Here is a 25,496-nt window from a genome sequence, read left to right on the forward strand (position 1 = left end):
CAATATAGGTTAATACTCATAATACCAATACCATTTTGTCTATGATTTAAACAGTGGCGCGAGTTACGAGCTTACAACACAATTTTTCTCACATGGAGCGCTGCAATAGTAAAAAAAATGAGATTCACCGTACTGGCTTTCTTATCACAATTCGACAGGCAACCATACTATCTTAAATTGTGGCTGGAACAGATTTCCCGATTTTGATAGCGATAGTGATAAGCTTTTGCCCGAAAATGATAAGAGTGGTTGTTCTTTGGTACAACAGCGGTTACACAGTGACCAACTTGAGGTGGTGTTGCATAGCAAGTCGAGGGATATTTTCGATTTGCCGCTAACAAGGCATCACTGTAAATTATTTGTTATTGGTGGTGTCACTGCTGGATCAAAATCGGGAAATCTGTACCCGTCCCATCGTGTGAATATTTTTCACATGACATAATTGTATCCGTATACGAAAAAGTGTTCAGTATAAGGTTTTTTGGAATCATGTGAAAACTCTTGTGGAAACCACGATTTTCGTATACGGATCTTTTTCGTATGAGTTTCTGAATAGCCCCCTTGTCCATTTCCACCTTACTCCCTGTTTCAATAAATTTGTTAGTGGTACTATAGTGTCAGCGTAGTTGTCTACAAACTGGCTGTACCAGTTGCATACTCCTAAAAATTTTCGTACGTCCCTAACCTACCAAGGAACCGAAAAATTGTCGATGCAGACTAATTTTTCCGGTTGTTTTTGTATACCCTCCGAGTCTACAATGTGCCCCAAAAATGAAATTTCGCGTAATCCGATTTTACATTTTTTTGTGTTGCACGTTAGTCCGAATCTCTTGAGACGCTCAAGAACTTTGTCTAAATGGGCCTGGTGTTCGTACTCGTTCCTTGATAATACTACTATATCATCTAGGTAAACTTGTACGAACTCATCATGGTACCCTCTCATGACTTCGTTCATGAGTCTCACGAAAGTCATGGGACTATTTTTGAGACCAAAGGGGAGGACTCGAAATTGGAAAAGACCTCTACGTGTGCGGAAAGCCGTGTATTTACGCGCATTTTTGTGTAAGGGCACCTGCCAGTACCCCGACCGTAGATCAAAAATGCTGAAAATCTTTGCATCCCGCATTTGCTTAATCATTTTATTCAGATCTGGCATAGGGTACGCGTCGGATTCCGTCACGTCGTTAAGTCACCTGTAGTCGACACAGAGACGAAAAGTTCCGTCTTTTTTCTTTGCCAATACTACCGGCGCGGCCCACAGTGAGGTGCTGGGTTCTACAAGTCCCTGTAACTCCATATCGCGCACCATGTCGTCGATAGCAGTTTGCTTCTGATGTGGGTACGGGTGTGATTTAAGCGCGATTGGCGATGGGTCTTTAAGTAATATTTCGTGTTCAATTAGTTTGGTACGTCCTACTTTTTCACTGAATACTACCGCGTATTTGTTTAATTCTTTGGTGAGTTTCGAGCGTGTTTCGGTGTCGTCCCCGAATTCTAATTGTGATAAGTCGAGACTAGTGGCGGGTGGTTGTGACTTCCCTTTGCATCGACGTACGAATGTGCCTACCCATGTGAGTTGTGCATGCGGCGTAATCCCAAGAGATTTCATTATCGACAAGGAAGTCGTGTCCTAGTAACGCGTCGCAATACAAATTGTCTAGAATAGTTGCTTCAAATTTTATATCGAGTGCAACTAGCTTCGAATGTGGCCGTGCCACTGGTTATCGCAGTGTGACCATCCGCCATCCGGACTGTGTGTGTTGGTCCGTGGGGAGGTGTTTTGCTGTATTTACGGGCTACCGTCGGATTTACGTACGATTTTTGCGTTTGCGAATCTAATTACGCGGTTACGAAGCCTGACGAAATTTCGAGTTCGACCGCGGGAGTCGGAATTTTGTCCGGGCGTGTTCGTGTGACATTATTAGCGGTATTGCAAACATGTGAGTGGGGCAACTGGTTCTGAACCGCGACAGGAACTGTTTGGTTGTCGGTGTTAACCGCCATCACCACACTGTCCCTATCGGTTACGTCTGTGCTCACCTGATGCTCTATGCTCGCAGACTGACCTAACGCGGAGGCGTGCGAAGTGTTTGTACTTGTGCCCCCGCACCTGTGCAAGTGAACACCCGTGTCTCTGTTGCCTTTATTCCTACACCTGTAGCTGCCCCATGAGCCGGTTGTTGTTGAACACACGTGTCACCGGCGAGGTGAGTGTGATCGGTGGTGGGGTGGTGTAGGTTGGGGGTCTGTAGACGGGTGTCGATTGGTGTTGTGACGGAAAACATTTTTGTAGTTGGTTGATCGTTGTGTCGATTTACCGAACTACGCTCGTGGTGCTTGCGTAATTTTTTTCCGCCTGTACTACCGAGGGGGGGTGATGAGTCGATGGGGGGGACTAGTCCCCGTCGACTCCCCCTCAGTTTCCCGACCTGGTAGGTCTGTGGGGGCACTTGCTGTGCCAATGGAGTTCCCCACAATATTTGCACGGCCCCGGTGGCTGGTCATCTGCAGATGGTTTGCCAAAAAATTTTTTTTCAAACGGGGGAGCTGTTTGTGGGGAAGTCCCCCCATTTTTGGGATTGGGGGTCCATTGTTTGGGTTGCGGGTTGGTTTAGTTTGTTACCGGGTCCAAAACGCCTGCGATGCGGCGAAGTTCGCCGAACGTTAGTGGCCGGTGTAGACTGAAGACGTAAATGCGTACGGAAATTGTCGCGCGTTAACCCGGCAATAATGCCTACCAATTCCGATTCGGATAGGCCAGTATTTACGCGGCGTGCTAGCTGCTTTATAATCAGCACAAATTCCGTTAGCGATTGCGTAGGCGTTTGTCGTGTAGACACTATGTCGGGATTGAATTTCGGAATTATTGAAATTTTGGGTTATAACTTAGAGGATAGATTGAGAAGGCATGTTGAGGTATGAAGAAATAATGAAAGTAAAGACAGGTGCTCAAATTTGAAGGAAAAAGATAAAAAAGCTTGGTTATTACAGGAATATGATGGCATGTTGAGCAAATATAAGAGTAGTTGACCCCACTTGCATGGAATAAAGGCAAAGCTGGAGAAGCAGAAGTAACTGTGCAATATATCTGAAAAATAAAACATAAATTAATATACATGACCAATATACTAGCCATATTAAAATAATTAAATGATACTAATGAGATCACTTCACTGCCAATAATGTACAGTGTCTTAGATAGATTCCTATCTTATATTTTTGACATAGTTAATTGTAATTTGTATCTTTATTTGATTTTCAGGTATTCAGGATCCTGGTAAAAGTTATAAATTAAAGTCCCTATAAAATTATAACATTAAATAAGTCATTATTTTTAAAATATTAGACAACATGTAATCTCAAATTAGACTAAGACAATTTTTTAATTATAATTACATTTTTTAAATTATTAAAAATTAGGCAAGTAAACAAGTACTTATAAACTAAATTGTACAAATAAAAAAAAACAAAAAAAAAACAACAATAATAAATACTAATTAAACAATATTTGTCTAGAATATGATGAATTTTACATTATGACATGATTAATTATAAATGTTTTAGTATTGTCAGTTTTCTATTTTTAAATTGACGTTCTGACACTAATTCTCTATTTAAAAATTTAACAGAGGAAAAAATTATAAACCTTACAAATAGCTTAAATAAATATACATAATCAAAATTTAGACATGGGTGCTTAAAAGGTACATTACATAAAAATGCATTTAAATTAGAAGATATTCCTTTGCCAACTGCTAATAAAGGAAAACGTTGAACAAATATATTTTCTAGTTCAAATATGAATTGATAAAAATCATCATTTGGCATTTGAAGGTTACCATAAGTTGTCTGTGCAGTATTGGTGTAAGCTTTAAAATAGCACAATACAAGTGAAAAACCATTTCGAGTTGTGTTACGAGGTATAAATCATGACTCAGATCCGGGAATCCGATCCTAAAAACAAAAACAGCGAATGGACTCATATACGTTGTAATGAATTTTCAACGCTGTTTGGTTTATGGTAATTATCGTGCGTTTATTTTCATACTTAATTAATTTGTACATAGATTTTATATCATTCGTGGTACAATATTTCTTTTCAATTAGCTTATACTCTTTCGAGTGTACATTTAAAATATTTATCTTGGGGATACATATAATGGGTGGGCATGTGTACATATAACTCACGGTTTTTAGGACTCTCTGTCAGTGATGAGGTCCGTACAGATGTGGATGGTGGGTGAATGTCAGCAGTATCCTGTTGTTCAACCCTACCCGTCTGATACAACAGACGGTAGTTGCCGGTGGTGTTGGCGTGGTTGACTCGTGCAGGTAGACGCAGTGACAGCAGTGATGACTCAGCGTGCAATAAGTTGTAATCCGATACAACTTATTATTTGCACAGCGGCTTGACGTTGAAATAATGACAATATAAAATCGGACGGCGGCGGCAACGGCTCGGCGCTCACGATAAAAAAAACAAACTGATCGGACGGCGGCGGCAACGGCTCGGCGTTCACGATAGACGGCGGCGACAACGGATCAGACGGCGGCAACAACGGCTCGGCGTTCGACAGTGCGCGGATACGGGAGTGTCGGGAAAGACTATGTACACATCCGTTAATCACTAGTTGAAGAACTGGTGCGGCTTGTGCAGTCTTTTGGACAAATCACTGTTATATGTGCAAGCTGAATAGCGTCCGTAGTCACGAGTGGTAAAACTCGTGCGGCTTGCTATTGCCTTGCACTCAGCGGGGAGAAGGTGTGTGTACGGTCTCTCATCGGCTTGTATTTGTGTAGTATACGGAACACTGGTCCCGGTTACATGACTCTTTTCTTTTTTGCTAGTGTAGTTTTTTAGGTGTTTGTTTGAACTTGTTGGTAGTAATAAAATGATAGTTGAAATGCTGACGATTCCTAATCTGGAATCAGCGATTTGATTTTTCTTTTATTTGCTGAGAAAACTCATGTTTTCCGATGGGCGGCCAAGGGCTGTTGTACTATGTGGCCGGCCAGCGCTATCTGTTGCGGCGTTTGTCCGTTGCGCACAGTGGATGCATTCGTTTTTTGGGCGGCGGCGCTTGTTGTGAGAGGATGTAATGAAGACCGCTAGAGTGCGCCACCTAAATGGGCACTCCGGTTTTTCTCATTACAACGTTTACCATTATTTTTCGTTGACATACAACCAAGGGAGAATAATAAAGACATATATAGCATAAAATTGCTATGCCATCAGGTTATAAAAATAGAACCTCCGCGTAAGAATAAAGAAGTACCGCAGTGTAAAAATTGTCAAGCATTCGGGCACACACAAAACTACTGTCACAGATCTGCTGTATGTGTTAAGTGTGGCGAAGGTCATAGAACCACAGAATGTTCTAAACCTAAAAAGTCAAAAGCAAAATGTGCAAACTGTGATGAAAATCACACAGCCAACTGGAAAGGATGCTCTGCTTATAAAAAAGCAACAGAAAAAGCACACCCCAAAAAAGTCACTGCTATACAAAGGATAATACAGAAACCAGCTCAGCCTGTGACAACAAACATTTCATATGCGCAGATGGCTAGTAATCCAAGTACTTCAAAAGATAACCAAATTGAACCTCAAGTGTCTGTACAACAACCTAAGGAAAACAATGAACCTAGGCTCAATGATATATTAGTTGCGTTAACCAATGTAACACAAACACTAGCAAATATCACAGCGAGAATGGACAAGTTAGAAACAATACATAACAAGTCAAAAAATGCCAAACTGAAAAATAAATGATCCCTACACTTCGGATCATAACTTGGAACGCCAATGGGTTAGTACAGCGCAAACAGGAACTTGAAGACCTCTTACATAGAGATAACATCGATATAGATCTTGTATCAGAAATCCACTTTACAGCGCGGACCTTTCTGAAGATTAGAAACTACTAAACATATATTACATTACATCCCAGTGGTAAAGCTCGAGGAGGCTCAGATGTAATAATAAAAGAGTCTATATAAAGCATCATGAGCATGACAAATACTCTGAAAACCATATTCAAGCTACCAGCGTTGTCGTAAATGACGGTATAAAGTTAGTCACTGCAATTTACTGTCCACCGCAAGGGGGTGCAGATGAAATTAAGTTTACTGAATTTTTCCATACTTTGGGCGCTAGATTCATAGCTGGAGGAGACTATAATTCCAAACATACTCATTGGGGTTCGAGACTTATCACCCCAAAAGGACGCGCTCTATTAAAAGCTGCAAACAATATCAATGCTGAAATCATTTCCACAAGAATAGCAACGTATTGGCTAACTGACCAGTATAAGATTCCGGATTTATTAGATTTCTTTGTAATGAAAGGTATATCCTCTAATTACGTCGAAATAATAGATCTCATAGAATTAACGTCGGACCACATACCAGTTCTTCTCACTCTAAGTTCAAATGTTATAAAAAAACAAAGCAAGGTGTCGCTCACCAATAAAAAAACAGATCAGAGCTATAATATTAAAAAACAATAAATATGGTATAAAAGTAAATACAATATAATAAACAGTCAACTAACACTAATAGGACATGATACAAGGTACAACGCCGAAGACGTCTCTTCGGACGATTGTTAATACTACAATAATTACAATAAAAGGCGCAATATGCAAATTAATATGACGTATAAACACAAAAATAAGGAATCATATACAACGATACCGCTGGTGCCTGGTCACAGTTGGTGGCGGAATCCCACGACGAATGATGGCGATAATGATGATAATAGTCTGCGCAATCCAATTATGCACTTAAAAGTGCGAGCACGTATAATTACGTGCGACGGGTGATGGGGAATCGGGCGTTACTCCTTTCGCCCAAAAATGAAAAAATAGTTTCCTCTTTTCGCCTACAAATAATTATATTCTTTTCGCCCACGGTTTCACGTTTTATATTTTGGAAACCACTGTCTCAAAATGTCTCGACTGACCATATTAATAACAATCAAAATTAATAATTTTAAAAAAAATCATGTAATAATAATCAAATAAAAAATAGTAATCACTAGTTCTTTAATAAAAAATAATATTTTAGGTATTTGTCATTTATTTTTATGACGTCGTTAAAAAAAAGTTATACATGGATTTAATTTGTATTTACATTTTTTGTATCGTTGAATGCCATTGATTTAATGAACTCGTACCGACTTAACTCTCCTCTATTGTACTTTTCAATTGTTTCTTCGTTTTTTAATTGGCGTTCTTTTACTTTTCTGTCTTTGGAAAGGTGTTGTAAGTGGATACTATTTAATTTAATATAAACATCAGTTTGGATTTCTTGTACCACAGACAGCCACATATGATTTGGTGGAGAATTACTATAAAAACTTTTGTTAAAAAATGAGTGAAAGGACTCGCATGCATTTGTTGTCCTGATTAACTCTGATGATTTAGCTGCCCAAATCTTTGGTGGGAATATACTTTCGTCTTTTTTATTAGTCGATCCAAAATTGTACTTAAAATTATTGTAAAGAACTATACGAACACCTCTTTTACTTTTTAAAAATTACATTTTTATAAAATGTAGTCACTATAATCACGAGAAAAAACACAATCACACTATTCGGCACAAAAGTGAACGACATACTAAAATTAAAGCTGTTACGAGTGTTACGTATCGATATCAAATTCGTTAAATTATATTATATATATGTGTATATATCAATTATATTTGCAATCCAGATATTGTTATCGGCCTGAGGGTTTTTGATTGTTATTAATATAGTCAGTCGAGACATTTCGAGAAAGTGGTTTCCAAAATGTAAAACGTGAAACCGTGGGCGAAAAGAATATAATTATTTGTAGGCGAAAAGAGGAAACTATTTTTTCATTTTTGGTCGAAAAGAGGACGTGGGAAAAAAGAGGAAGGTCATTTTTGGGCGAAAGGAGTTCAGCCCGAATCGGAGTGAACACGAAAGACGATTCAATGCCCCGACAACAAACGAAATAGCTACCTACTAGTAGTTAGTAGTGAACAAACTGCGTCTCGGGACATTGTTAATCAGGCGCACAATAGCCGGCTCACTAGAGTTCGGGTCACTAATAGATTTTATGATGCTCTCGAGTACCCCATAATTTTTTTGGAAAGGACAGAAGGGGTGCAGTTTTGATATTCCTCAGACAAATCCAGTTACAAAACAACTAATAAAGAATAAAAAAGTGTCATGCAAATACTTTTATGCGTATCATATGATGGTACGTCGCAAACTCGCAACATAATATACCGTATTTAGTATACAATACAATAATATCTTATAAGTAACATTAAGCAAATCAATCCCTCTGTAATGTTGCATATTTGTTTATCCCCTTTCTTGTGGATGGCATAGACTAAAGCTGTCTTCCATTTATTTAGTATTTTCTCTTTTTGCCATATTAAACTTACTAGTTGATGTATATATTTCGATAGATTAGCTGTTTCTATTTCGAGTGTTAATGTGGTTCAAAATTTTTTCTACTGTTGGTTCGATATGTTCTTCTCTCTTCGGTTCTTTAGTCTCGAAAACTCAAAAAGAATTGATTAACGGGTTCTTTGCAGTTCAGTAGCTGGTCGGTCGAAGTATTGTTCCTATTCCTCGACTCTGTCATTTTTACTCGTTAGTAAAGTATCATTTTCGTTCCTCAAGAAATTTTTTTTTGGCTTAAAATCCTTGCTAAGAGAGGAAATCTTCTTATATAGGTCTCTTGTCCTATGACTTTTATAATCTTGATCCGCATTCCTTACATGTCGTTATTAACATAGTGAAAACCCGTCTTACTTTTGACACTGATCTACATTGTTAGCCCCTTTTAGAGTTACATCCAAATGATTGTCATCTCTTGCCTCACATGTCTCTGAACATCTTTGTTTTTTTTATTTATAAGAGATTATTTGGTAACTTTCTCTGTCTCTAAAGCATTCTCGTCTAAGCCGCTGAACCGATTTTGATGTAAAAGGCTTCAAAAGTTAGACTATGTTCTTTCCCAAGGACTAATCTATCTGTGTACCAAATTTTATCAAAATCGGTTCAGTGGTTTAGGAGTAAAAGACTACCGGCAGTCAGAGTTACTTTCGCATTTGGATATTAGTAAGGATATTATAATACATTAATTTTTAAATACACACTGCATGGGGGTGTTACACCGGAAATAATATTATGTACAAATACATGGTATTATTTAAAAATTTTATTTTGAACAAAAATACATGCAAAAACGCAGAATGCATCCAATAAATTCAAGTCAATGTGTCTTTCATTATTCAAAAATTATAAACTGATTTATTTAATCAATTTGTAAAATTATCTGTGTTTTTTGACATTTTTATTACTACCTTGAATATTGTAATTATTAATTATTACATTCGATTATTGTTACGTTTTGATTTACAGGTACCTGTTTATCATGTAACATTCTCGCTGTTAAATTATAGACATATTGCATATTGTATAAATAGTAAGTAATGAGTATGTATAATTGGGTATTTTTGACACTATAATTTGTTAATCGTTATGATATTTATTTTTTGATATACCTAATACAAATAATATATAGGTTATTCAATATTCATATTCAAACATTTCTGAATAATACTGTGTTTTATGCTCTATTAATGTATACAATCATATATACCTAGAGGATATCGAAAACAATACGTATCAAGAAGAGAGAATTGTAAGAGAAAAGCCGACGATAGATTAGAACAAAACATAATATTCAGAAATATAAACTAGGCAACGTAGTCTATGAAAACGTTCGCAATCGTTCGTTTTTCGGCTAAAAAAACAAATTCTCTGATAAGCGTCATTCGTTCGCAATCGTGTTATAAAAAGGGTAAAACGTTCGCAATCGTGTTGTACCCGTGCGGCACGGCTGCCCGCGATCTTCTAGCTATCTGCAACTTATCATTTTTGTCCTTCATGTTGATAAGCATTGTTCTGAGAAGTTATAGGGATATATTGTAAATATGATAAAAAACAAAAATACACACGGGCGAAGCCGGGTAATTTAGCTAGTATAATATATATACATTAAATCTATAGGTATATAAAATATAAAATAATGTATCTATTATTGTTGATCATTATAAATATTTTTATGGAAAACTGTGAATTATTATTTTATATATTTATTTGGGTGCCAAACAACCACACAGAATTCGAGAAGGGGTTTTACGAGTGATAATGATGATGACAAACGGAGGCCACAGGCAGTTTTGAAACTTTTGATGTCACGCATAATTAATTCATACTTTCAACGCTCAATTAACAGTAAAATTGATGAGATGTTCAAAATAAAGAGAGGGTTATGGGATTAATAAATTATCATAGTAACAAATAGTCATTATTTATTTTTCTAAATATGTAATTATGTACACAATTGCGATCGCTAGTTAAATGTATATTACTCAAATACCAAAAATGTACCTATATAACTAAAAACTATTTTAAACATGCATGTATATCTTGAATAAGTTTTAATGTATTTTATTTCACCATAACATTGTATTTTGCATTTTTAATAATAAAATGAATAGTTTAGTAGCGGTTAATATTTGTATTGTTTCATTACATCTATGCATTTTGGTCAGCCTGACTTCAGCATCTGGTAAATTAAAACTAACTAAAATTATATTCTTAATTACATAATGAAAAATAAGAAAGATCAAATGAAAATAAAAGAATACTCATATGTAACAGGAACCTACAAGTATTCGTTAGGTATTGTATTTTTTGTGTTTTTTACTTGTCAAATGAAAAAAAAAATGATGACAACTAGAACGATGTGTGGTTCAACTTTACTGTGCAATGTCAAGAGAATACTATAGGAAACTATACAGTCAGTGAACCAATGTGTAATGTGTTGGGTATTGCGCGTGTGTCGTGCGTGGGTCACCAGCCACTTTTCGTGTCTTGAACTATCGACTATGATTAAAATGCCACCCAAAATGCAATTGTGTAAAATCGAATATGTAGGACGGTAAAAGTTGAAATGTATTTCGGTAATTTAAAATACCTAATGAGCTTTTGTGGGTAAATTTTAAACGTTTATATTACCAAATTCTACGCATCATAACATTTTTGAAATATTGAGTCTCTTTTAAAATATTTATACGCATAAGAAAATTTCGTGTTTTGTTAGTTTTCTTTTAATTTTTGTCGATAAAATTGTATTTGTTGGGTCAAAAATGTTGTACATTTCATACAAAGACGCTTAATTTATTTTTACAATATCGGTTGAAAAATGTTCAATTAACATGGTCACAATTTTTTTTCATAGCCATTTAAAGTTCGAAATTTGACAAAATATTTCGTTTTAAATCTAAAATTTGAATATTGAATACAAGATACTTCATAGGTTTGTCTAACTTTATCAGAAAATAAATGTCTACCGGAATGTCAAATTCGACTTTTATTGAAGTTCAAAATTTTACGACATTCGATATTCATTCGATTTCTCATATTCCCGTGTTGGGCAAAACCTCCCCTTTCCAGCATTATGAGAAGATCCTTTTTAGTAGTATTTAGTTATGTTTGTTGGTGTTTTTTTTAGATAAGTATGAAAGTATGATAATATATATTTTTTTGTATTTTTAGAACTTGGCATTTCATCATGTAGGTATTTAGGCGAAATGGAAGAAGATGGTAAAAAATGTCACGAAGATGTAGTGAAGATAGAAAAACTTCCAAAACATTGCTCATCTTTTGTTTATCTTGGAATTGTATATAACTATAATATCAAGCCAAGCGACCCGAAGTACGGATTAGGTAAAAAACAAATATTAATATAGATAATAAATAAATATTAATATTTTTATTACAATGTATTTTTTATTATAAAATTGGTATATTCAAAAATAAAGTTTGAATATGTTTGAAGTGTAGAATTTATGATTTTAGTTACTATTTTAGTAATTTAGTTATAATTTCATTATTTATAATAAGGTATACGTCATAATATTTTTCCTGTTATACTATTATGTTCCTAGTAAACTGATGAAATTTATCTTTATGGGTATTTTATATCGTTATAATAATGAGGTACCACCACATGCGGTAAACTGTCACTTTGTACTGTAAATTGTTAAAAATGCATAACGCGGACACTTTGTACGTTCAGGTAAAATGGTACATTGCAGAAGCCGACACTTTGTGTTATTATATACGTAAGGTGCATATTGTAATTATTAGTGGTTTACCTAAGTTAGTAAGTAAATAATACTATATGTTATATTATGTGAACCATTTTATAAAAAAATCATAAATATTATTTGTTAAAATCATGGGTACATATTATACATCGATAATAGTTTATCATTATATATACACATAGTGTATTTCACAATCGAGATACCTACGTTAAATACTTATCATTTGCGTTCATCGTTGAAATATTTAATTTTTTATTCTTAACTGTGTATATTATTTTAACTATTGTGGATATATATTGTTATTGTTATATAAAAATATTACATAATATTAAGTACATATATTTCATAAACAGCATAGGTACTATTACTTACATATAATACAACATTATTTTTTTTTGTGACATTTGTGTTAGGCCTTTTAAAATCCATGTAATGTACAATTGTACGAATATACGTGTATAAATTACGATTGTATTACAAGTTTATCTAAATTATTTATTTTAGGTATAGTAAAATATTTTATGGATTGATGTTTCGTTATAATATAAAGTTTGGTTTTACTTACTACTTAGGTATATAACTTAGATTTATAATTTATACTTTATGTATATAACAGTACAAAGTATGAACGTTCTGCAATGTACCTTCCTTTTTACCAGGCCGTACAAAAGTCCGCGTTTCGCACTTTCATTCGTTGGCCGTACAAAGTGAATATCACGTCATAATATTGATATTTTTTAATGTGTCAGTCGGTATTGACTCATAATTAACAAAAATGACGGTGTGCATTGGTTTGTTTAATAAATATTCAATTATGTTATTAAATGAGTCTCAATGTTTTGAAAATGCAATTGGTACCAATATAAAGTTTAATATTTTAAATCATCATGAAAATATTTTTGAAGTAAAACAAAATAACAACCTTTATCGTTATTGTTTGTTTAAATATGTATAAAATAATTTCATGATGTAATATAATAATAATTAGATTTACTTGAAAAGACCAAATAATAACATAAAGTCATAAGTTTACAGAAAAATTTAGTTTAACTTGAGCCTACTAATTGACAATAAAATAAACAATATAATTATGATCCACAGTATTTGAAGTTTATTTATGATATTTTGTACAGAACGTTTAAGATCACTCATAGACTACGAGAATAGGGCACACCATGTGTTCTTATTTTATTCACATTCATCTGTAGACGAGTTTTATTCTCTACTTTATGAAGGGAAATTTGCAGAAATTGCTCAACAGATGCAAAATTTTATTCGCGATTATCCAGTTAAAGGGTTGATTTTGCATGGAATTGAACCTGCTATAAAAGTAAGTACAGTACATACCCATATTATGAATAATTTTATTTAGGCATCTACTAAATGTACATTCATAATAAATATACTATGACTAAATAGAATCATATACTTTATCATTGAGAAAATTGTAATATATTAAAAATAATATTTGATTTGGCATTTTAGATTCAGTACTTTGGACACAACTTCTAGGAAGGGTGTGCATTTATTATTTATTTATTATGCAATATAATATTGTTTATTATGTTGCAGTAGACTTCGAAGCTTATAGATAAATGTTTTGAGATTGATTAGTTCCACTTCTCGATGCTGTCTTTCGTTTTATTCCTTCTGGGTTAGTTCATCATCGGAAAACTACTGAACGGCTAGCCAATTCACCGCTGGTTCTAGCATAATGTGACATATTTGTCTTTGTCGAACTACTTAAACTGCTCTGCAAGCTTCACTAACAAACTGTCTGTTCTAAAAGTGCTCCAAATGTATGTTATGTGTTTATCCAACCTGTTGATTGGGAGATTACACGATTTCCTCAACGTAGTTCAGCTGACACAGTGGTCTGCACGAAGAGGGAATCCCTTCGTGCTTCAGGTTTATTCAGAGGAGTACTAAGTACTAACTGATCGCGCTCCCATTGCTTTGGGATTTTCCTTGCACTGAGACATGAATTGAATATTCCTGTCTTATGTTGGAATCTCTGTAATGTTCTCAATGTTATCAATGTTATCTCTTATGAAAACGTGTTTTATACATTGAACCAATAATGAATAAATAATTTACACGTTGACGTTGGACTTGTACAAAAAAGTTATTGAGCTTTCGTCCTCTTACCCTGTAATCCTTTAATGTAAATAAAATCAAAGTAATAAAGACATTTAATACATGTACCTATGTATAAAGCAACTTTATCATCACATATACCCATTTACTTTCATTAAATATAATAATCAAATATCAATACACACATTGATACATTTACATTTTTAGATATAAGTTTATAATTTAGTTAAAAATTTTGTATTGTGATTTTATAGTTACCAATCTCAATAATGATTTATCTTTAGGAACTTGTTGGTGATTTCCTTCAGAGGTTTGTTTCGTATTTAAAGGCTCTCAAAGATATTAATCCTGATTTGGAAATTGGGATGTATTTGAGTGCTAGATCTTTAATAGAAAATGCAAATGGTATGTACATCACCTTGTGAATTGAACATTTAAAACCAAATCAGTAGAACTAAAATTGCAAATATATACGAGTATATAGTAACACCAAATGTTTTAAATTATTATAAGGATTTTTCAGATGTAACAGATATCTTTATTATACAACCAACCAAAAATTCAAACACAAATGTATTATAATTTGTTATGTTTTTTTGTATTAGATATGGATTTATCAGATATGAATACAATTATGGACTTCTATTTAATTGAATTTCTTAATTTTAATGATTGTTCTAAAGATTTATTACATGGTGGAATTACTCCTATGGATTCATCAAATTCAGACATAGTGACACTAGTATGATTTGTATCAACCACATTAGTAAAAAGTAAAGATTAAAAATATTATGATTATTTTCAGAATCGATTTGGTGCTGCTTTAGAAAATTCAACCATTGCAAAGGATAAAATATATTTTGAATTCTTAATAAGTCCTAAACCGAAACCTAATGAAATTGAAAATTTCAAGCCTTGTGAAATATCATATAACGAGGTATAAAAATTTTAAATTAAAATAATATCCATCGTTTAATAAATAAGTATTGCAGTTCATATAGTTTTTTATCAGTACAAAAATCTAATTCCAATTTAAAGGACTGAGGACATAAAATAATATTATTTCCAAAACACTTTACTCGCTTGCTTTTTACACTGACTGACCATGGATGATTTTAATATAAAACATACATATTTTGTGAATTGGCTGTATAGTTGTGTGCGTAACCTAATGGCTAGTAGATAAGATTTTCGGGTACTTAAATACCGATGAACAAAGGCACTATGTTATAAATACGTGTATGACGTATTGTCGTGTGTATAGAATTACTCATTATGTCGTTGCCTCTTCGCAAAATTGATTATTTCTTGAAAAATTACTATTTAATTCAGTAGAAACTGCTTTTTTTAATTGTTACTTTTTCATGTCATGGTAATTCTAGTTTAACATTGTGTAATTTTGCCCGCAATGTGAAGGTCGTTCAATTTGTATACATAAATAAAACATTTATAGAATACACATCAGTATTGATTATATCCATTAGTATTATCATTTAAATCCATTAATCACGTTCGCTGTGAGGCTGTGCCCATGTTAAATACAATGACATCAAATTAAAATAATTGGTTGAAAAAACTTCTTTTTTTAAAGACGTACTTTTACGTTAGAGATTCAAATAAAGAAAAACGGCGTTCAATGCAGTCAGTAAAATATTTAAATACACAAAAAATAATTTAAAAAAATAAGTTTTTAATTTTTATTAGATTGCCACGATATTCATTGACATAGTCATGTAATATTATTGTCACGGTTGTTCTGAGTAATTATGAAAGCTTCAGACGTATTACAGTCAAGAATAATGGCATTATTACTTCCACTCGCCTGGTTGAATTATAATTTATTTCTCCCAGACTGCCTCAACACATTACTGTAGTATTCAATTTGATGTTTGAAGTCTCTGCGAGGGTTCGTTCTCCAGTTCAGTGCAACCGTTGTTTCCGTTTTGGCCATACCCAAAAATTCTGTCCCAGTGATCCCAGGTGCAGTAATTGCGGAGGCGTCAAACACTCCTTAGTCGATTGCCCCAACGTCTCTGCCACCGACCCTTCTTGTCTATTTTGTCATCTCAGCAAAATTGGCCACTGATCGCAGGTGCCACGAGTGTTCTGTGAAGGAAATTAAGAAGATTATGGCCATCGAAAACATCTCTTATCAGGATGCAGTCCTTTAAAAAAAAATAAATGTTCTTCTTTAGCTTTTAAGTATTCAGATGTAACAATTAGACAGTCTAATGTCTCTAATTCAACGGTACGTAGAGTATTATCCTATAATCTCAATGACAGTCATCACTTTTTTAACTCCAAAAAGTCTAAAGCCAAATCTCGTCCAGTACCCCCACCAAAAGCAATTTCCCTCCTCTTTCTAGGTCATGCTATTCCCCCCTAACGGAAGCTATTTAAATCATTCCTCATCGCAGGCTCAGACCCCTGGTAACAATGTTACTGATTTTTCTTTGGTTCATTCCGTATCCAATATTTTAGCAGATGCTCTTATAAACTCTCCCACGATGTTTTCACCTTTTTCTCCTTCTGCTCTCCAATCTTTAATTGAATCTACCTTAAACTCTCTCCTTATCGTTTCTCCTACGAAAGATAGTTAGTTCTCTCTTAATGTCTAACTCCCAAAGTCCTATCAATTTGATCAATCCTATTAATATCCTTCAATGGAATGTCAGAAGCTTAACTGCCCGCCTTCCCACTCTTCATTATGCACTTTCCAGCAATAAATGTTATATAGCCCTCCTTTCGGAAACCTGGCTATTACCTACTCGCTCAATTAATATTCCTAATTATGCCAGTTACAGATCAGATCGCCAAGATGGCTATGGTGGTGCCGCAATTTTAATTCACAACTCTCTTAGGTCAAGGTCAGTCACTATTTTTGAGGCCATCCTTAATAGTTTTCTAAATTTTAAAATAGATATTGTCGGTGCTTAGGTGTTCTTCATGAACTCGTCCTCATTCATAACTATATGGTCTTGATATATTCCAAGCGATTCTAATATCCCTGCTGCGGTCAAGGATTCGCTTTTTGGTCTCGTCCGGCGCAACTATTCCTTTCTGGGTGGTGACTAATGCTTTCTTCCATCCCGCCTGAGGCTCGCTTTCGTTATCACGTCGCGACAACTTCATTCATGACTCAATTTGTTCCCTAGGTCTCTGTATTCTTAACAATGGTTGTCCTACTCATGTTGGGCACCATGATTCTCCGGCTTCTGCCATTGATCTATCTTTTTGCTCTCCAAATCTCATTTGGTCTTTATCTTGGTTTGTCCTCGATGATCGTCATGGCAGTGATCATTTCCCCGTACTGGTGTTCGTAACTGCCTGTAACCATTTCCGTAGTACCCAATCGACTGCCCCTTTTCAAAATCCTATTGCTGAGTCACTTTGTAAATTTAATCTTAATAGGGCTGATTGGACTACTTATTCTCGTATTATTCAAGATTTGATTTCATCCATACCTACTAATCTCCCTTTATCTGACTCATTTTCTACCTTCTCGAAGATCGTAGATAGTGCTGCTAAACACTGCATAACAGATACAAAATCTAATTCTTAATCTCTTCCTTCCTACCCCTCCTTGGTGAAACTTTGCATGTACCGAGGAAATCACAATCAGGTCTCAACTAATTAAAATATATCGGGGTAATGCTGTATTATACATGTATACATGTTTTAGAGTTTTCATTTTTCTAAATAAATATGAAAGGTATTCCTCGTCAACCAATGATCATTAATATTTACTTATCAATAAATCGTGTTACCTTCTAAGAAGTAAGAATTTTTCCAGTGTCAGATTTAAAAATATTTGATCAGAAAATTTAGTATATATGAAATACGTACCTTCTCATTCGGTAATTTACTTTCACCGATTTATATATTTTTTGTCTAGTTTTACTATTAATCATTATACACTTAAAACTATAATTTTATTAAAATATTTTGTATAAATGTTTACAGTACTGTGAAAACGAAGATGACAAAATAAACAAATGGTGTGTCGATGACTCGGATATACTGTATAAAAAAGTAATACTTTGTAATGTTTAATATAATAAAAGTTATTTAATATTTTTGTTTAATTTGTAGGGTGCATTTACCAAAAAATATGCAAACGGATTTGTAGGTAGTTATATAGATTTAGTCGATCGAGATGATAAATGTGGATGTGGAAAGTACTCGACATTTGATATGATGGTAAACGGTTTCAACGGTAAAACGGATCCAAAGAGTTGCCCGCAGAATTACACGGCTTCTGAACACATGCATTAATTGTTATTGTCTTAGACTGTAATTAGGTACAATTAATTAATCATATTGTCTATATATGTATATGATTAATATTCTTAGTAATGCGATGTCTTAGAACCGTTTTTCGTATACTATGATTTTATATCATCGAATTCAAATGTAGCCTGCCCTAGGATATTTCATATTGTTATTACTTACTATTGACAAAAATCGTCATTTTTTGTGTTAATACGTAATTAGGACATATTTGAACATTAAATATCTGTAAAAAAAATAACTGTATTTATGTGACTATTAGATTTTTTAGTTACGGAAAAAATTGCTCAAGTGGAACCTTGTTTTACATTTTCTATCCTTAGCTATACAAATTGAAAATTGTATACTACAAAGTTATATATAGTTTTCCGGAGGGGGAGAGGTAGGTGTTGCTAGAGATGCGACGTCAGAAAGGGGCCTTTTTTGTGGTACACTGGGAAGATTGAGATGGTTTTCGGTTATTTCAGTACTGTTATGGGGGTTGGCTGAGAGGTTTCGTTTGCTAGGTAGTCTTCTGATATTCCTTCCATTGAGTGGGTGGGTAAGTAAGGGGTATTAGGATTTTTTATTGGGGAAGGGGTGACATTCGTTTCTATAGTGTCAGGCATAGGGGGTATGAGGCAAGATCATCCAAGGGTGGTTCTTCCACAGAATCGGGTAGGTTATGTATGGTAGAGGTTCGGGGGTTGACAATTGTTTTCTTGCAAGTATTAGAAGTGTGGCCAGTGGATTTGCATAAAAAGCATGTGATTCTGTCATCGGTGAAGAATACTCTAAATTCAGTTTGATTGTGAAGTAGTGACAAAGATCCAGGGAGATTTGGTGTGTCTCCATGTTTAATAAACATCTATCGGCGAAAGCTTAAGATGTGTTCATAGCCCTCAATGTTGATGCCTGCTTTGAGGTAGGAAATTTCGGATACAGGGTTAACATTGATATTTTTGAGCGCGTCAAGTATCACATGGTTAGGTATAGACGGGCAGACATTGGATATGACTATCCTCTTAGCAGGATTAATAAGTCTGCGTATTTGTATTACATGCTCGTTAATTGCAATCGTTTGAGTGGCTTCTAGAAGTGAGTTTGGTTGAAAGAAAGATACAAAAGCGGTTATTCGATATGCGAGATACAAAAACAATATTTTTAGGCGGGATTACTTTGCCTATGGCGACAATATAATCTCTTTGGGGTATACCGTCTTTTGAATTGAACACAAGTGCTTGTTCTCTGCTGGGATGGTTTACATTGGCTGCCGCGGACGCGTAATTACGGTTACATTTTGTGCGTTTTTGTTAGTATTTATTACTTGGTTGTTGATAATGCTGGAAGCAGGAGACGCCGATGATGATAATATTGATGTAGTCGGTGTAGGAGAACTAGGGGAGGAGGTAGAAGTAGTGGTTTTAGGTACCTTAGAACGACTAAGGAGAATGGGTTGTGAGAGATATGCATTTTTAGGTTTGCTTATTTGTGTTGAAATAGTTTTATTATTTGGTTTATTCGATAACGGTTTACTAATGACCGGCGGTAATGACGGCCTGCCCGTCTTATTAACGTTGCTCATTGTGCGATAAGGCGGGTAGTTACATAATAATATAATATTATATTACTGTATATGTGTGTCCAGCACGGACTAAGATATACAGGACTGGAAACGAGATCGTTATCAACGGTACAACAGTGTAACGCTTCTGGTTCGAGCGCGATTTTAACGCCATCTATGATCCATTCTCAGAAATATTAATACATTATACAATATTAATTAATTAATATATTATATTATGGGATACTTATTGTTATTTGTTCAGTGTTAATATGCATTCGTATTTCGTGCTAGTTGAAGTGAGACGAGTAGACGACCCATCACTGATCATCGTTAATCGTAAATCGTTACCTTTAAAAAAATAAAAATAAAAATAATATCCTTGTACCTATCCATGATAGAAATAACTACCTATCAACTAGTTATTTGTATCATGCATTTAAATATTTAATAAATTACTGTTTTAAGTTTTTATTAATTCTTTAATAACTTTTGCTTATAAAACTTATATTTATATACTCAAATTAAATAAATTTAAAAAAAAAAGTACATAATATACACTTTATATGGATATAATTTAAAAGTACCTATTGTTGAAAATAATAGTAAATTAAAAGCAATTATTAAGTTATAACTAATTTGGCAGACTTCTTTTTCTTTGAATTTAATTTTTTTTGGTTGTTATTTTCAATATTGCAATATTGCCGCATTCTTGTTGTGATATAATATTTTAGAATAAACATTAAAATTTCATTTTTATGTTCACTACATGGAAATATTAATAATCCGGAACTATTATCCAGAACATCATCAAACGTGTCCTCAAATACTGACGACTTGTTACAGTTTTTTGAAAAAGAATTTTCTATGGCTACAATTAGTTGATAGAAATGTTCATTAGGATGAATTAATTTTCCCTTTGATTTTATATTTGTAAAAGCTGCTTCAGATTTGCTTGAATACGTTTTTCCTAAAAATATTTTAATTAATACTAATTAATATATAAAAAAGGAATAGTACATTTTTACTTTGAATTATTTTAAGTTAGATAATGAACAATCGTAATAATGTCTACTAACCTTTAATTGCATTTATACATACAACACATTTTGTATGTTTTAAAATATGTTTACAAACAAAACCACTGATGTAATATATTACACAATCTAAGACTTGAGCTTTATATGGAGTGCAATAATTATGTATATTATTTTCAAAAACATCTTCAACTTCCAACTCTTCAACTGTTAGTATACTATCCAGCTTATTTTGTAATTTTAATATTTTCTCAGATATATAAACACTATCTTCAACAAAAATACTTTTTATATCATCCATTGTAATTTTTGGTGTATTTTTTTCTAAAATTTTGCAGTTTCCAGTTTTTGGGGGTTTTAAAATTGAATATAGAGAAAGCATTTTATAAACTTGCAAAAATGTAGGAGTTGTTGGATGGTCATTCGGTCCTGTTGCTTGACGTGTCATTCCAAAAAATTGCTATGGGTAAAATAAATTATATAATGATGTAATTTATATATTTAATAGTTGCCCTTACATCTAATCGATCTTGATTCATTTTTGAGGATAAAACGTATTTAAATCCACATTATTTTAAAAGATATGTAGATAACTCTATGGTAGATCTTATTGTAACTCTTAATCCCTCAGCTGTATTTTTTGTAAGATATTCCTCTTCTGGAATTAATTTATTCTTAACATTACTTTCCCATGCATTTATCCAAGTGTATGTTTCATTTAATACCTATGAATAATTGAATAATCATGCAGTTAGGTATACATTTTTAAATTTTAAATTGTAGATAAATAAACAAACATCAAAATCGTGACTATTAATTCTGATTCCTTCAGCTGGGTATTTGCGATTGAGTGCATCAAATGTTTTATTAAAAATGTCTACAAATTGTTGTGTTTCATGGCTATCTTTTAATGAATCAATGCCTTCATGGTCTCGGTAAAATGCGATACCTTTAGCCATCGAATCACTTAGAACCTATAAATATTATAATAAGTATTAAACCAAAATGTATTGTTAAATTAAATTACTTTAACTAGGTAATTAATATTTTATTATTCTTAATACTTACCTGAGCCGCTAACCTCACAGACATTTTTGAAAAACTGTCAATAAACAAATGTCTCTTAGTAATTTTAGGGCATATTTTTGTGGGAGATGCAGAGTCCCTATCAATGTCCTTTTCATAGACGTCTATGAAATGACTCCACCTAACATATGGTTTTTCGGGAGAAATCTAGAAAAGAAAAATTATGTTAGTTAAGACATTGAAACATTATAATATTATTCCTTAAAAAAATATATAGTGTACCCTTAAAGATTTTTTGTTGACTAGTCGATTCCTCACATTTTTTATTAAATGTGGGGCATCTGAAAACATGTATATCTTTCTACTGTCGTCTAAAGGATGAATAAATGAATTTTTCACATCATTCATTGTACCATTTATTCCAAATTCTACCCATAATTTACGGTTTGTAGATGCCCCATCTGATACGATTCCATCAATTTTTGCTCCACAATTTTCAAGGAGGCTAATGGCTTTTATTACTAACTGAGATAGAACTATGCCTATATGAGTGAAGACATTTAGTTAAATAATAAACAAATAATATAATACAACAAGAAATATGTACACATTTTGTTAAAACTTACCAGTTACCAACAATAAACACGAAGTTAAACATACATTCACATAAATTAAAATTAAAATAAAGATAAATAAAATATACGTTTATTTGTTTTCATTTAGTAGGAAGGTACTAAAAAAAAAAAAAAAAACAATTTATTAAAACACACATTATCTATATATTTTCAATAATTAACTGAAACCCTTTGTTAAAATAGAAATACATACTAGTTGGGTAGGTATACCTATAGTGGCTAGTACCCAGTCAACCCACACATTAACTAATAACTACACAACAACAACACTAAAACATGCTACTTAACTTTATCCACATTTGTTTACTGACCATAACACAAATTTATTCACAAAAAACACCATAAGTTAAAATTTACACCATAACTTACATAAATGTGTTTACATTTTTACAAATAACAAATATATTTCCTAGAAAATAAAATATTAACACCTTTAACTGGTCCTCTAGAAGCAAATACTGCTATTGGCTGTGAAAAATTAGCACATAAACTTTGGTACATAATTACTAGTCCATAGTTTGCTTTTAGACCAGAAGTTTCAAAATCTTGACCAAAATTCTCTATTCCAGTATAAGTCAATGTTTTTGAATCTACATCAATGCTCTCTCGCAATATGATTTCATCATAAATGAGCATTCCGTGTCGTTGTTCTTTACTTAAAAAAGCCATTTTCTTTTTTAAAAGTAAAAAAAATTTATCATCAAAACCACATTGTGGTTTTACAAGAGAAAGATATCTTCTTATCGTACGAATACATGGTAATGGTAAAATATGCTGCTCCCTTAAAAATGTATAGGTACTTGGCGAGCTATAAAATAATATAAACAAAATGTATGATCATGCATGCAGTGTACGATTGATTTGATTTATTTTTAAATGTTATTTATTTATAATTTAATTTTGAATTTACTTTAGATAATATCCATTGAACTTAGTGTTAAAATACAATATTTATTGATTCTTACCGAATTTTTAATAATACACATAATAAAATCCAATCTTCGCTGTACCTTCTACATTTTGGATTTTCTGATTTACTTGCAGTAATTATCTCATGAATAATGGTTTTCTGTGACTCTCCTAATTTACAATTATTTAATACAAATTTCACCGAAGAATCACTCATTTCTCTTGTTTGTAGGTGAATTTGTTTTAATTCATTATTCATTTTTTCAACTATTAATCGCAATCTGCACATTTTTTAAAGTTAGAATTACATTATTAAATAAATTTCAAAGTGATTCATAAAAAACAGTATACAACTAGGTACTTACCTAGAATTTGATTTTTGTAAATTTTTTTTTTTTTTAATATGTCACAATATTTCTTTTTGCGGTTTGGAGTAAGAATTGGCCCTATATATTTGGACTTTGCTTCCAAAGATCTTTTTTTATAAACTCTAAATGTTGAATATAAACCTTCACAAAACTTACATCTTTTGTTAGAATCAATAATCATTGAACATTTAACATGGCGCCATATATTATTGAATCCTAGAGTTGCAGTTTTAATTTGAATACCTAAAAGTAAATATTTTACAAAACTTATCAGGCAATCATAAAATATAATGATAAATACTACCAGAAAAATTAGATGCATGAGGACCACCACAGCAAACTATTTTATTATTAAAATGTTCAATTGACTCTACAATATTTTTTTCATTAAGTGGAAAAGCCAATTTATAACCTAAACCAAGATTGTTATAATTTATAGGATAATTGTTCATTATGTAAAATCCAATTTCATGTTCAGACGTAAATGTTATTTGTTTTTCAATTGTAGCAATAAGTTGTTCACCATTAAATGTATGTCTTAATAAATAAAATGTCACTGCTTTCACATTTCCATATGACAACCAAACCATTGGTAATTTCAAATGTTTATACACATTTAAAAGATTGTCAAAGGTGTTTACTTCAGGTACATGTTCACATTTCTATAGTGCAAAATACAAATATATTTATGCAAAAAGAAGTGTAGAACCATTTATAATTATTTTAATAGTTGGTTAAATAAAAATGTACCTGAATAGCTTCACTAACATCATTCACAGATATAGTAGCAGGAATATCTTTCCATATTAACTGTTTACTGCATGATGGTCTGTTTTTTTTAATAACTAAGGGCTGAAATTTAAAATATAGTAGTACCTACCTTATCATATTTTTAATTGAATAATTAATATATTTTTAGTTAATACATTTAAACTATAAAGATGAATATACCAATTTTTACATTCTTAATATGACTATCGTCTATCGACTATCATACTTACTTCACCAATGTAAGAAGAGAAAATTGATGGAACAGCACCACGCCTTAATTGAGGTATAGTGCGTTTCATTTCTCCGTTCATCTGTAATTAGTACCTACTTAATTTTATTTGTAATTTAATTATTTATTAATGAAAATATTGCTTACATTATTTGGATGATTAGCATATTCATAAATAATATCTTCATTTCTAAAATGTTTTTCACAAACAAATGTAGCAAAACAATTTTGACCATTGGCATTTGAAATTGCCTCATTCCAAGCATTTAAACCAGACACATCTTTTGGCCTTTTAAATAAAGTATTTTTTTTTCCCTCTGATAATCCCGTACAGCCATTTACAGAGCATTTTCTCGGCATTTTCGCGAAAAATAAATAGTTATAATAGTTCGTAGTTTCGTACAATGTAGTACATTACATACTAATACATAA

At 32.8% G+C, this 25,496-nt stretch overlaps 2 protein-coding genes across 4 annotated transcripts; one reads left to right on the forward strand and one right to left on the reverse strand.

The window, feature by feature from the left end:
* Positions 1–10,443: 10,443 nt before the first annotated feature.
* On the forward strand, positions 10,444–18,749 carry LOC111030896. Its single transcript, XM_022310609.1, has 8 exons — positions 10,444–10,616; positions 11,606–11,776; positions 13,293–13,489; positions 14,541–14,661; positions 14,862–14,998; positions 15,062–15,193; positions 18,220–18,288; positions 18,349–18,749. The coding sequence occupies exons 1-8, from the start codon at positions 10,538–10,540 to the stop codon at positions 18,529–18,531; spliced, it is 1,089 nt and encodes a 362-aa protein (XP_022166301.1). The 5' UTR covers positions 10,444–10,537; the 3' UTR covers positions 18,532–18,749.
* A 4,174-nt stretch (positions 18,750–22,923) lies between these two features.
* LOC111030905 lies at positions 22,924–25,490 on the reverse strand. 3 transcript variants are annotated; one of them, XR_002604149.1, is made up of 7 exons: positions 25,212–25,490; positions 25,066–25,146; positions 24,815–24,916; positions 24,369–24,726; positions 24,062–24,307; positions 23,753–23,977; positions 22,924–23,595 (listed from the first exon to the last, which is right to left on the reverse strand). XR_002604149.1 is itself a non-coding variant. In XM_022310636.1 (6 exons), exons 1-6 carry the CDS (start codon positions 25,422–25,424, stop codon positions 23,967–23,969), a joined length of 1,011 nt encoding a protein of 336 aa, XP_022166328.1. In that variant the 5' UTR covers positions 25,425–25,490; the 3' UTR covers positions 22,924–23,966. The 3 variants fall into 3 exon arrangements, 2 of the variants coding, with proteins under 2 accessions (XP_022166328.1, XP_022166314.1); XM_022310636.1 differs by having other exon boundaries at positions 22,924–23,977; XM_022310622.1 differs by lacking the exons at positions 22,924–23,595; positions 23,753–23,977 and having other exon boundaries at positions 23,987–24,307.
* Between the last annotated feature and the right edge of the window lie 6 nt (positions 25,491–25,496).

This window comes from Myzus persicae, unplaced genomic scaffold (genome assembly GCF_001856785.1).
Source record: "Myzus persicae strain clone G006 unplaced genomic scaffold, MPER_G0061.0, whole genome shotgun sequence".
Taxonomy (NCBI): domain Eukaryota; kingdom Metazoa; phylum Arthropoda; class Insecta; order Hemiptera; family Aphididae; genus Myzus; species Myzus persicae.

What these genes read in the sequence shown, in the direction of transcription:
- LOC111030896 (XM_022310609.1), top strand. Translation starts at nt 10,538, where the DNA reads ATGAATAGTTTAGTAGCGGTTAATATTTGTATTGTTTCATTACATCTA. An exon ending in GAATTGAACCTGCTATAAAA is followed by an intron (nt 13,490 to 14,540) that starts GTAAGTACAGTA and finishes ATTTATCTTTAG; the next exon opens with GAACTTGTTGGTGATTTCCT. An exon ending in GTGAAATATCATATAACGAG is followed by an intron (nt 15,194 to 18,219) that starts GTATAAAAATTT and finishes AAATGTTTACAG; the next exon opens with TACTGTGAAAACGAAGATGA.
- LOC111030905 (XM_022310622.1), bottom strand. Translation starts at nt 25,424, where the DNA reads ATGCCGAGAAAATGCTCTGTAAATGGCTGTACGGGATTATCAGAGGGA. An exon ending in ATGCTAATCATCCAAATAAT is followed by an intron (nt 25,147 to 25,211) that starts GTAAGCAATATT and finishes TACTAATTACAG; the next exon opens with ATGAACGGAGAAATGAAACG. An exon ending in ATGTTAGTGAAGCTATTCAG is followed by an intron (nt 24,727 to 24,814) that starts GTACATTTTTAT and finishes TTTGCACTATAG; the next exon opens with AAATGTGAACATGTACCTGA.